The sequence below is a fragment of the Arvicanthis niloticus genome, chromosome 29 (genome assembly GCF_011762505.2).
Source record: "Arvicanthis niloticus isolate mArvNil1 chromosome 29, mArvNil1.pat.X, whole genome shotgun sequence".
NCBI lineage: Eukaryota > Metazoa > Chordata > Mammalia > Rodentia > Muridae > Arvicanthis > Arvicanthis niloticus.
Window position 1 is genome coordinate 16661914 of NC_133437.1, and position 14308 is coordinate 16676221.

General features: G+C 40.5%; 1 protein-coding gene across 1 annotated transcript in view; it reads right to left on the reverse strand.

Annotated features, from left to right (window-relative positions):
- Msh3 (mutS homolog 3) overlaps positions 1-14308 on the reverse strand; it is a 118878-nt gene that overhangs the window by 44989 nt on the left and 59581 nt on the right. The window contains 3 exon segments of the mRNA XM_076926949.1: positions 5165-5272; positions 11321-11437; positions 13471-13535. Coding sequence (XP_076783064.1) covers positions 5165-5272; positions 11321-11437; positions 13471-13535 — 290 coding nt within the window.

Below are 14308 nucleotides of genomic sequence, written 5' to 3' on the forward strand. Positions count from 1 at the left end.
CTTCAAGGTACACATACCCAGAATGGCTACCATGCTGAATGTAACATATTCATCTATGAATATCAAATTATAAATTTTAATTTATTTCTAGGAGGCTATAGTCTATAGTTATGGTTCTTCTTATATGTGCATCAACAAAAATGGAATAGTTGGATAATTCTTGAACCTGCTCAAAACTCATAATTTTCTTAAGGAGACACAGCTACCTTCATTCATAACACAAATCACTTTCATTTTTAGAGTCATAAATACCTATTAGAATAATCAATCAAATTAATCCTTTCACTAAATGTCATGTTTCAATTTCCTACATGCCCACCTACAATCTAGAGTAAGTAAATTTTGTTGAGTATAGAAACACAGAAAACCATATCTCTTAGCAAAATGGAAGGTTCTCATCAGCAAACATTAAATGATGGATTGTCCTCGTACCTTACAACCAAGGCAGAAGAACACACTTCATTTTATCCAATTATTTACTATCAATTCTGGACACATCAATAACTGTAACACAACATTAGCAACTGTAACACAACATCAACACTGTGACCTAAGCCTCATCATCCCCAACTGTTTCTACCACAGCCTCCTTGCAGAACCAAGAGCTGGCTCTGTCTTCCTCTGAACATTTATCTGAATTGAGTGAGCGGCTGTGAACTTCCTCTGTGGACTATAGCCTCTCGCTGCTGTGGGTAGACAGGATAGGCTCTCAACACACCAGTGAAATCAGAAGCAGAATATAGCAGTGCTACCTGTGTTCTTTTCAGGCCTCTGGAAAGATGTTTTAGCAGTTTGGGAAAGACAATTAAAAACAAGAAAACAGAGTGATGGGGTCCCTTGCTGGGATGTTTGCCCTGCACTGGAGGGAGCTGGTGAAGGATGCTGAGACAGTTCCTGGTGAGATAAAACAGTAAGTCCTGCACATACGTCAGATCACTAAAGATCCTCAAGTGTTTCTCAGACTTGTAAGACTGTCCAGTGGGTCTCTGTGCTAAAATAAGGCAGAATTTATTTTTTTTAAACAATAAAAAAAAAAAAAAAAAAGGAGTAAAACTTTTCATTATCCTCTGGAAGACATTAAAAATTTTGTAATTAATGGTAATGAATGCATCCTGAGGACACCAGACCACTTCTCATCGGATTCTCAGTATTCTTTGAGGCAACTCCCCAGGTATAAGTAAACTGTTCTCTGATGCTAGACATCTGGACTGTGTCCTGACAGTGCTACGCTAAACACTCAGTCTCTCTCTCTCTCTCTCTCTCTCTCTCTCTCTCTCTCTCTCTCTCTCTCTCCTCTCTCTCTCTCTCTCTCTTCTCTCAGTCTCTGTCTCTCTCTTTCTCTCTGTCTCTTTCTGTCTCTGTCTCTCTCTCTGTCTCTCTCTGTGTGTGTGTGTGTGTGTGTGTGTGTGTGTGTGTGTGTGTGTATTTAAGGGTTTTCACTAAGCTAGATTTAACTCCTGAAATAGAATCTGCAAGTCACTGGGTATGCACACTCTTCATCTTAGAAGACAGAAGAAGTTGCTATTAACATGCCTTCCCACCAGCATGATATGAAGCTCACTGGTTTTCCTTAGACCCTCAACTGAAATTGATTTATTTACTTATATTTTCTAGTTTTTGACAATGCAGTGAGTGAAAGCAGCTATATCATTGTTTTTATTGTGTGCTATCAATATTCTAAACTGACTATTTTTCAAACAGTAACCCCAGTGTCTTAAGTAAGCTGAGGTCACCCATGAAGGGAGGGCATCTTGGTTACTTTATTGTCAACATCTAGAGTTACCTAGGAAGAAGAATCTCAACTGAAGAATTGCCTTCATCAGAGTGGCCTATGGTCATGTCTGTGAGACTGTTTTCACTGATGTTTGAGGTGGGAGGGCCCAGCCCATGTGGGCAGCACCATCCCTAGGCCCGGGTTCTGAGCTGTGTAAGCAAGCTTAGCTGAGAATGCACCAGAGAGCGCAGGTGAGCAGTGTTCCCTCATGGATTATGTTTCAGTTCCTGCCCTGACTTCCCTCACAGATACACTGGGACCTGAAAGTGTAAGCCAAATAACCCTTTCCTCCACAAGCTGCTTTTAACCGGAGTATATTATCACAGCAACAGAAAAATATTAGAATAAAGGCACACATGAAATGACAAGAAAAATAGTTTAGTAAGTTAAAAGAGTATATATAATACTAAAGACAAAGTTATTAGGAGGTCAGCTTATGGGTTTATTATAAGAGAAAAAGAAGAAAGAACATGTAAGAGATATAAATTTTAAAATCAAATCCTAGGCACTCTACCAAGTGAAGTCAGGGTGTCACCTTTGTAGAACTGGTGTGGCTGCTCTGAGATTTCTGTTGCAGAGTCACAGTGTGACTCTAATCAACAATGACTTACTCTGTTACTACCTACATTATATAATGACAGAGCTTCTCAGGAGAGGAAGCAGCACAGAAAAACTCACAGCCCTAAGATGCAATTCCAGGACAAAATAGCTACACAGGGAAGACAGGCAGGACACGCTGATGTCACATGGTGGTGAGGGGACAGATGGAGGCAATCTACAAGTTTCCTGGAAAGAATGGAACATCTGAATATGAACAGTTGCAGCTACTATACTTTATATATTTTTAATTGCAGCTTTCTCCTTTAACTGTCACAAAAGAACAACATAAACGATGTTAGTGAAACAAGTAAACATAACACAAATTAGACAGAAAGGCCTAAAGTAAAGGTAACATGCAGGTAACCTAAAGGTTACAAGACAGTTAACAGGGTCAGCTTAACAGCATTAGGAAAAAAAATTGCAATTGTGAAACTAAGTAATCGGTTGGAACTAAGGATCACGGTTCACATGCACTAACAGTGTAAAAAGCTGAAAATTTAAGGAAAATGTGTTTGCCTCTAATACAACTTAAAACGTACTTTAAATGCAAGCTTCCTATTTCATGGCTATTCACATCCACTTTAATTTTCTTTTCTGAAGAGCCTGATGCATACTGCATGATATATACTGCAGAAAGTATATAAGATTATTTAGGCAGCTTACCCAAACCCCACTGGATTTTTCCTAATATAAAATACACAATATGTAATTTGGAAAACCTTTAGCATTTGAAATGTTCTCTGAAATGCCTAACGATGACTTACTTGATAATCTAGAACATTCTTTGAATTAAGGACAAACAGAAAAGTCGGTTGAGGTACACAGATGGCTGTCCAGAGGCACCTGGAAACTACCATGCCGGCAGCAGGCAGGATCTGACAGAACAGAGGCTCGGGGAAGCAGCACCAGGGTTGCTGAGAGGGATCTGAAGGCACAAGGAAGCTGATCTGGGACAGCTGTGACCTGGAGAAAGAGCTGGGAAGGACTGGCCCAGGTATAAGAGGAGCTGGGAGGAGCTGGAGCCACCTCCCGTCACCTTAATGGTCTGAAATAGCTGACACTAGACTGACGGTGTCCGCAATGCTTACTAGATGCACTTGCTCCAGAAAGGGTACAACATAAATCACTTCTACAGGCCATGGCTGAGTTCATCACAGAGTTAACAAGTCTGATAAAACAAACAAACAAACAAACAAAAAATAAAGCAGAAATGACAAGCAACTTCAGGAGCTTCAGGTCCCTGAACTGACAAAGACTTTAAGTTAACCATGCTTACTTATGTATACAGAATGGGCAAAGGCTGAGAAGTACTGGAGGAAAAACAGTCTCTCTATCTTACAGACTGGTGAAGGTTTCAATTTGGTCAATGGATCCACCTGCATCAGCACTAGATGATGGCTTTCATGGCAGTTCCCAGCAGCAGCAGACAACTGCTGTAAGGTGCCGTAAGGAGGGATGGGAGGAAAGGAGGTCATACACACAGTTTCAACTGGGAGCGGCTTATGTAAGTCACACTAAATGCCTCTGCTTAATTCAGAAACAGACTCCATCAGGGAAAGCTCACTTAACAAATCTGGAATAAAAGAAACGCCTACTAACACCACCAAGTGTAAGAGAGAAGTCACATCAGCTGACTGTAGATGCTAAGTTCCCGTAGTGGTCCATGATAAACAGGGCATACATCTCCCTTGTTCACTACAAGGGAAACTCAGCTATAAGGTGTCTGTAGACAAGTGATCAAGCAACACTATGTAAGGTGCCGACACTGTGCATGCCTGAAATCCCTTTGGTATGGTAAAGAGCTAGGAAGCAACTGCGATGCCAAGAATCTATTTTAAACATGACTGCTATGACCAACCATGTAGATATGTTCATCACAAACGGGCAATAGAATAAAATAATATACTGCATTCAGAGAATGTAGTGTGTATACCACGTCCTCCAACTCTCTCACAAAGAAGAAACACTGTACAATAACAACCTTGCTTTAATACCCTCTACATACTGGAGATTGTAGGACACTTGAATAGTATTTTTAAAACATTGACACACTACAAAGAAGAAACCAATAGGAAAGAAGCAAGATTGTCAAATTGTCTGCTAGGAGCTTGGCCTCAGGCTCGGCCAGGCAGCACCTTCCCAGGCTTTCCTTTTAGTTCCCACAGAAGCTAAACAGTCTCGGAACTTTTCTGAAATGTGCAGCTTCAATGAAAAATCCTTTTAAAGAGACTGTATTGAAAAGACAGAATTATTACTTAAAGCTAGCTCTATGGAGTTCTAGTATTCTTTTGAAGAGGAGAATGGGGTACTGGGGTACTCGGAGGTCAATAAAGAAGAGCAGTATAAATCCAGCTCCCAACATCTCATCAGGAAAGCTCACAGACCCCAACCCCTCCAACAGAACCCCCATCTTCCTAATCCCTCATTCATGTGCAAGCTTTTATAACTGTACTTTTTAAAATCAAAGTGAAACATGTTATTAAGTTTCCAAGACAAAGCTAACAGCAAAAGGAGTCCTCGAGCTTTGTTTAAAAACTTGACATAAACCTAAAAGTTCAATTGGAACATTCACTCCAGAGTTAACCCCAGGCACCTGCATCTGTCAGTCATAAAACAAGGAAGAAAGGAGTTTCCTTTTCAAAGTAAGCCATACATGTGATAATGTAGCTTTACCAAGAGCATAATATGCCTGAACAACTGCAACATTTTATAATAACAATAGTAAAATTAATTGGATACTCCCATTTAATCTGAAACTATGATAAATGAGAGAAAGGAAAAATATATTACCTGCAGTAATTTCCTTGCTTAGCGACCTTGGCCAGGGAGAAAATGCAGTCAATAGTTGCTAGGTGGTCTACGCCCTTACACAAAGTGTGGTAATGGTCACCAAAATTCCTACAGCAACGACAAGACGAGCAGGCTGATTTCTTCACCCGTGACAACTGTGCAACAAACAATCCACCTACTTGTAACATAAACACAAGGGAAATAAGCAGATACATCTAATAGGTAAAGGAGGAGAGTGTACTGTACTATCTTTTTTGATAAAAATAACTGGCTACTGAGTCTTCACTTTGTTTGGGACAGCTGAATAAACCTAAAACAGCTTCTGCACAATGATGTTGAAAAACATATAATACACACATACACACACACACACACACACACATAGATGTAAACTGTCACAGATGAACACATTACATCTGACTGTGACATTTTACTTTCAGGATAGAAATTTCAGTGTAGCCATCAGTTCACTCTGTCTCCTTCCACAGCTTCAAGAACTACTCAGGTGTGTTGGCGTCCCCAGACTCTTCCTTACAGCAACACCCAACCTTGGAGTAACAGATCTGGCAGAATCCTGTCTGTCTGTCTGTCTGTCTGTCTGTCTGTCTGACTGACTGACTTAACTTTACAGCCCTGATATCTAGTCCACACTGCCAGCACCTAAAAGAAACTGTAATAAAAAGTTGTTAAGACAAGACGGGAATAAGAACATCTTCAGCTAGCTTAATACCTGGTGATGGAAAATATCAGGACTTTCATTAAAAGATTTATTCAAAAAATGAATAGAAATGTTTATAGAGTTGGGGTTTTTTTAAAATGTTTTTACCTGTATTGTTCTCTTATTTCATATCATAGTATTTTATTCCAATATGTATAACACTGTACAAACTCTGAACATCTAAATATAATGATAAATTGTGGGTGTTGTTGAAAATGCTGTCTTTTTTCCACTGGATGGTTTTATCTCCTTTATCAAAGATCAAGTGACCATAGGTATGTGGGTTCATTTCTGGGTCTTCAATTCTATTCCATTGATCTATCTGCCTGTCGCTGTACCAATACCATACAGTTTTTATTACTATTGCTCTGTAACACAGCTTGGGGTCAGGAATGGTGATTCCCCCAGAAGTTCTTTTATTGTTGAGAATGGATTTTGCTATCCTGGGTTTTTTGTTATTCCAAATGAATTAGCAAATTGCTCTTTCTATCTCTATGAAGAATTAAGTTGGAATTTTGATGGATATTGCATTGAATCCATGAACTGCTTTCAGCAAGATGGTCATTTTTACTATATTAATCCTGCCAATCCATGAGCATGGGAGATCTTTCCATCTTCTGAGATCTTCTTTGATTTCTTTCTTCAGAGACTTGAAGTTCTTGCCATACTTCTTTAACTTGCTTGGTTAGAGTCACACCAAGGTATTTAATATTATTTATGACTATTGTAAAGGTATTGCTTCCCTAATTTCTTTCTCAGCCTGTTTATCCTTTCAGTAGAGGAAGGCTACTGATGTGTTTGAGTTAATTTTACTGTCTTTTGTATAGCATCGTTTTTAAAGTTATTTTCTTTCAGCTATAAGGAATTGTCCTGTGTTCTGTGAAATGTTTCTGTGAAAATATAGGAAGGTAATGCCGTACTGTGTTCTCCTACATAAAGAAAGCAATTCGAAAGCAGGAAAAAAAAAATGTGGGTGTTGAAAATGAATATAACTGGCCAGACATGATGCATATAATCCCAGCACTCAGGAGATGACCTGAGAGGACACAAGTTCAAGGTCACACTCAGCTCATAGACATCCAAGGCCCTGTCTCACTATAGATGCTACAAAAGAGCCCAAGACAACTGCAGATGCTCGGAATGAGATAGGCTCTAAGTAAAGAGATGCTATGTAACTGAGCTTAGACTTTAGTAAGTTCTCTTCGGAGGAAAACTGAGGCTCTTCTAAATTAAGGACATTCAAACACAGGCAGAGATGACTCAGATTCTTTGAAGAAAGGGAATGACAACCAAGTCTACAGAGGGTCCAAGAGGAAGGCTGAAGGAAACTGCCCCTCAATGCCCGGACACAGGAGGGACCTGTGATCCGTCATACACCCTCACAGCAGAGCATCATTACCGAAATGTCACAGGTTCAGATGAACCAGGCAGTGACCCAGGTCATATGACCACAGACAGCAGAGCCTCCGTTCAACCGCGTTCGTTGTTTGTTGTGTGTTCCTCTGTTAGCAGTACTTGGGTAGATCCCATGGCCTATCTATCTCACACTAAGCAAATGACGGCTCACAGACCTCCGCCTCCAATTCTAAACTATGACTGCACCCCACAATGTGATTCTGCAAGGCTCAGTTAGCACTGCTGCTTGTTTCTGCACCTAGTTAGAAAAACACAGAAGTAAATTGCTTGCCTTATTCATAAAAACATGATTAACTCAGATATCACTTACACAAACTGGGGAGGGAAGTGTCATACTGATACCTTTCTTTAAAAACTTTATGTATATATAATGTGGAAGTACTGAATTTCAGTCTATTTGCTACATAAAAGTTTACACCATTTCTCAGCTTGTAAAGGGCATAGATCAAATTACTATAATGATCAGTTCTTCCTGCTTTTATCTTACTTTTTTTAAAAAGCCCTCTATTTCTGATTTGTTTTATTAATGACATTTTCATGTACCGTAAATTAAGAACTGTATTCACAGTATACTTTACACATTTATGCACATATTTATCCAAGTAGACAGAACATATTAATTAATTTAACTATTTCCCTTGAATCAAAGTTCATTAAAATAGGTGATAGCAATTTTACTAATAGCCTAAGAGTTTGTGCAAATCCCAAATACACAGTGCTTATGCCTCTATATCAGCTGGACCCTCCTCAGATGTTACCTGGAAAATGTCTTATACTTTTAAACATACTGGACATTGAGAGGTCCCTGCTCTACAGATGGCTGCCCAGTAACCATATTGGACACTGTGAGACTCCTACTCTACAGATGGCTGCACTGTGACCATACTGGACACTTTGAGACCCCTACTCTACAGATGGCTGCACTGTGACCATACTGAACACTGTGAGACCCCTACTCTACAGATGGCTGCCCAGTGACCATTCTGGATACTGTGAGACCCCTACTCTACAGATGGCTGCACTGTGACCATACTGGACACTGTGAGACCCCTACTCTACAGATGGCTGCCTAGTGACTATCCCTTATCATTCCTAGTCTGACCTCAACTCTGTATCTATTTGACTTCTCACTCACACTTTAGTGTGTGGCCTGCACTGTCTTTAACCAAATTAATGACCCATCTGGTAGTCTAATCCTGGCTTCCCTCTCTTGCCAGAACAGTTCATCTATTTAATGTTGTAGTCCCTGCTTCTCTGCACATTAAGTGCCAATGGATTTTGCACAAGGTGTCATTTTATACTTCCTTCCACTCCCTTCTCCTCAGGTCCAATGAAGACCACCACAATCCTACACAACAGCCAATGGTAACTACCTGCTTCTGATAATCCTCTAATGGTAGAAAGGAGATGCATGGTCTAGTTTACAGTGGGTAACAATTCCGTTAAAAAAAAAAATACAAAGAAAGAATAAGATTATTTAGATCTAGGCAACTATGTTCTTTCTTATGTCAATGACATAAGACGTCAATAAAGAGAATCATTATTAAACTGTAAATATCACAGTTATCACACATACCCTGTTTAGTCTTCATGTATATTACTGTACATCTCATCATATTTCAAAGAGATTACTCATACTTACAAGAATAACAAGTCAAGCCTGGGCAGTTCAGGTAACAAGTGGAACCAGGCAAGGGGGACGGTTCTTTCCTGTGACCCCACGTGGAGGTAAGGCAAGAGGGTCAGAAGGTTTAAGGTCGGCTTTAGTCGCGTAATACTGAGGCCAGTGTGAGCCACATAAAGGTCTAGCTCAAAAAGAAAAGGAGAAACAACCAACCAAGCCAGCAAACAGCATGTGGAAAGACTGATACGTCACTGAAAGATGCAGCCCCAGCGGTCTGTCATCACACAGCTCCAGGCTCATGTCCAAGCACAGTGACTTGGATTTTGGGCCCATGAGAAACAAATAAGGACACTTGGGTTCTAAAGCTGTTATGTTGACCAGACTTTTACTAGAAAACGGTACTCAACAATTCTGGTGATTAATAAGAATGGAAAATAGTTTATCTAATTTGAAAATGTATTTCTCATATATTCTGATCAACTATTATGTAAGAGATAATATAATTCAATTTTTAAAGAATTTAGAAGTGAGTAGAGTCTACAGTCCATATTCTAAAATGCAAGAAACACATTTTGAGAAAAGGTTTCATTCCCAACAGTGATCATGGCCTTGACTTTATGACTAACACACAACAGAACCTCAATAACAAATAAATATGCTGGAGCGTGTGGTATTGAATCCTCTGATGTCGGGCTCAGTGAGGTTAACCATCTCTTTATGACATGGTATTCACAGCATCTGTACAGAGTGTGTAACACAATGGGAGCTGTGGTGAGCAGAGCTCTAACCACAAACGCTCTCGATACAATTCAGCCAATGTCTAAACTTGAGACTTCCAGATGCTCCTTGGCCCACCTTCATGTCTTCTTTAATTCAGAACAGGATCTCACTGTGGGCTCAGCTCCCCCACTCTGGGAGCAGAAGCCTGATGCCTGATGCACGTTTTCTTTTTACTTTCTTTTATGTTTTGAACTACTGGACTGTCTCTCTTGCCCACGTATAAAGTAAGAAATAAATGTATAAGCACACACATCATAAAAACCTCTGAAATCGTCTGTTTGCAAGATGAAGGGATGAAAACCAACACTCCATTCAGAACTAGCTACTGTTCTGAGTCCATACTCAAAAGCACAAGTTGTCAGATCCTTCAGAATGTAGTTCTCAAAGGTTGAAACGTATAAGTTTACTTTAATTTTCATGCTCTCAGTAATTCTACTATGGGAAAAAGGAAAACCTAAAAGATTCAAGAGCTCCCTAAAATGGGAGATTAAAAGTTAACTCAGGGGAAAAATATGAATAGACAAACTTGTATCTCTGCACACAAGACTGAGTCATCTCAGAAGACTTGGGGTAAATAAGGGGAAAGCTTGGTCTCTACTCCTGTTCTTATAACCCAGTACTCTGAACCAGAGGAGACTGGTATCTCCTTGCTATCTTCCAAATGCCCCAACCTTTTTGTCTTTTGTCACTTTAACAGGCTCCCTGCCGCCCTCACTGAACCTTTACCATTTAAGGTTTCAGACAGACTAACAGCTCTCTGTTCACAGGCATGCCTGTGGGCTCATCGACAGCCCGATGGCACATGCTTGAGTAGATGATGGGTCCAGTCCAATCTGCCCACCATCCCTCTTGCTGTGGAAAACTGACTTCTTACATGTGCATCTCACTAAGCTCTTATAAATTGTGAAGTGACTACATATGAAGTCCCACAGTTTCACAGAAGTCAATGGTGCACACCTCTTCCCAACTTCAGAGCAGAGTCAGTGGAAATGAGCTAGCTTGGAAGTGTTTACAAGGCAGGAAACAGCAAACTACAAACACCTGCTTGCCCAATAACAGACACGCAGCAGCACACCAGCGCCTAACACGGTGAATATGAACAGCTGAGTGTCAATCAAGCCAGAATGTGAGCCATTCTTTAAGACAAGGGCAAAAACTCTTCCAAAAGAAATCCTGTATCATAAAAATAAAAATTAAAAAAAAATGGCAGATTATTCTAAATTAAAACAGAGTAAAGAAGCATGACTAAATGTCATATGTAAGAGTTAATTAGATCTTTCCTTTAAAAATTGGGTAGGGGCACTGGAGAAACTCAAATATATTTACTCTTCAAAAATATTTGTTTATTTTTACTTTATATGTATGACTATTTGTCTGCATGTATGTATGTACACCATATGTATGCATCAAATACATTCTTAAAGTTTCCTGTATGTAATAATGAGATTAAAATTCATTGGCAGGGGACTGAAAGTCAAGTCCAGGAAGACAAGTGCCCTCCTATCTTCCAGTAGGTCACAAAAACAATCTCTGCTTTTTTAGGGGGAGGGTGTGTGAACACTTTCCAATTGATTTCTCAGAGCACAGATTCGGAGCTTTTTGTTCACTGTGAACTCACTGTAGAAAGCCAAGCCATTCAGCATTGCAGTCAAGGACTAGCTGTTCCCGGAGCTGACTCAGACGTCTGTAGTTCTCCACAATGAAAGGAGGGTGGAAGCGGCTCACAGCTTTTGTGCTACAAGAGGAAGCAGAGAAAAAGGAAATCAAGGTTATGACAGTCAATAAGGCCATCGTTTCAGAACATTAAAGCAGTTACATTCACCAGTGAACCTTGAACATAAACAGCTGTAAACAGAGAGCATTCTTTAATTACAGTCCTGATTTTGACTCTTAAACAATATGAGTATGTTCAGGAAGCTTTTAAAATGTTCTTAAAATTATATCCATATGACAAAGTCAGAGTTGAAACTTTCTTCATGGGCAAAGCCTTTTTCTCTCCATTATGCTAAGAAAAAACAGCAGAAGCAATTGCAACAAAACAGGTGCGTGGCGAGGAAGGGCAGACACACTGGTGAAGGCCGTGTAGCTCTTGAGGTTTTATATTTTTCTACTTGGCATAATTCAGTGCAAAAAGGAAATAATACATCACAAAGACAGTGAGTGCATAAATCTAGAATGTAAAAACCGGCAGCTCTTCAGGCCCAGTGGCCCTGAAGAGCTCCTGTAAGCACCTCTGGGCTTGAGAATAAGCCACTTTCTCCATCAAGAAGGGGTAGACAGTGTGTGGGAGCTAGTGTCCACAGTTAGAGATGCTTGGCCAAGGCCTTGACCAGCATTGATAACTTGTCCAAATGGAACAGACTTGGTATAATCTGCAGCACAGCAAGGACTGTGAGGTGCCTCTCACAGGTGCCCTGACATCAGAGTGTTTAGTAGGGTGCCTAGGTATGCGATTCAAGGAGTGGATGCTACTCCTGCTGACAGCCAACCAAGGGAAATACGCTTCAGAAGGCTCTTCAAGGCTCTGATGCCCAGCTCCTATGTCACATCACCACGGTTATCTTAGCTGTTGGATACTGCAAGTATAACTGAGGACACTGAAACCTACCCTGACTACAAGGTTCTGGCAACCAAACAACAGAGTAAATGGGAACAAGCCCTCACCAACACATCTCACAGTGCATTACACTGTGGGACTGCAAGCTCAGAAGAGGCCAGCATCAACTTCTGCCTTACTTGCTGTTCCTCAATTACATGAGCTAGAGTTCTAAGGAAACAGTTTACCACAGAGTTTTCTTCTCCAGATGCTTAGCGAGTTACTGTTCTACAGACTAATAAGGGGATTAGTAATAGTGTCTCTTTATAAAGCACATTTCCATTCATTGTCTGTCCTATAACACAAAAGTCAATACAGGGAAGGATGCTCTGAGGATAAAAACATCCCCCAAGGCAACACTACTCACATCTATAGCTTCAGTGGCATAAGGGAAAAGCAAGGTATTTGAGTTCAAGAAACCCATGTGTGTGCCTAAAGTAGCTGTTGCCATAGAAATGGATAGCAGTTACATTATTTAATTAACATAAACTAATCACCATTATATCACCATGTCATATTTTCCCTTCATCCTTAACATAAGAATTCTGTCATTTCACCACCAGCCAGAAGTCTCTCTAATTATCTTGGGCAAACATATTTTCATTCCCAGTCATACAGACGTAGGAAGAGGAGCTGCCACCGAGATTCCAGCCAGCACACTACTCAGGAGCACACATTTCTCCTGAATGAGTCCCCTCCAAGGAACTGATGCTAACCAAGGACAAAACGCTCCCAATACTGTTATCATTTATTCTCAATCAGTTCAAGATGTAAGTTACAAAAAGAAAAAAACCACTGTAACTATGTGCCAGGGGAAACACAGAGAGTAAAGAAACACGAAGCTCCATGAAGTAGAAAACGTCAGGTACAGCATTCATCAAAAAGCTCAAACAACCGCAGCCATCTTACAGATGAAGGTTCCTTAACTTCTCCCTGTAATGCACAGTACTCACAGACGAGGGGCAAAAGCAACTGACACGGGGGAAATGTATTCAAATATGTTCTTCAAAATATTTCTAAATGAATGACAAAGAAAACCACCTCTGATTCAAAGTTCATCAGAAAATCAGAGGAGGAAAAGTACTCTTGCTTCAAGAAGGCGGCTGGCCCGGTCAGTCAGCTCAGATACACATGCCATAATTCATGCTAGGAGTAAGAGGCCTTAAACTTACCTTCCAACCTTCACCCAATCAGGTGGGATGCAAGATACAGCTGAGTTCTTTATTTCAATCATAAACTAAAATAAATGCAAATGAACAGTGAGATATTTAAATGGGCATGCAACCACGGTATATCATAAGGCTTCTTCGAATCTCCTGTGACACTTTAGCAAGCATTACCTAGTAAACATTATTTGCAGTAAATGTTCAAAATAAGTCCAGTATTATTCTTGGGGCAGTTTCAGTATGTTCTAATAATTTCTTTCATTCATTAGTATCCATGCATCTTAAGAATTGTTCCTCAATAGGATTAAGTTTAAAGTGTGTGTGTATGTGTGTGTGTGTGTATGTGCATTTGTGTGTGTGCATGCATTTGTGTATGCGCACGTGTGTGCGTGTGTGTGCACATGTACACGCGTTTGTGTGTGTATACGTGTGTGTGTGTGTGTGTGTGTGTGTGTGTGTGTGTATGTGTGCATGTGTGTGTATATTGCATGGAGGCAGAGGACACTGGTTCGGTGTTCTGCCTTGTCACTCTCGTTGCCCTTCTTCCCTGAGACAGGGTGTCTCGCTAAACCTGGGATTGTCTCAGCTAGGCTACGTGCCCAGCAATCCTACGGTACTGCTGTCTTCGCCCTCAGTCTACTTCTGGGCTGAAGTTCCAGGCACACATAAAGGCAGCCATCCTTTTTTTTTGCATGGGCTCTGGGGATCAGAATGGAGGCGCTCATGCTTGTGCAGCAAGGTCTTTCACACACTGAGTCGTCTCTCAACTCTACATATGTAAGACTATAAAATGTCCAATTATTCTGTTGTATTAGTTTGAGACAGTGGTCCCCAACCTGAGCAG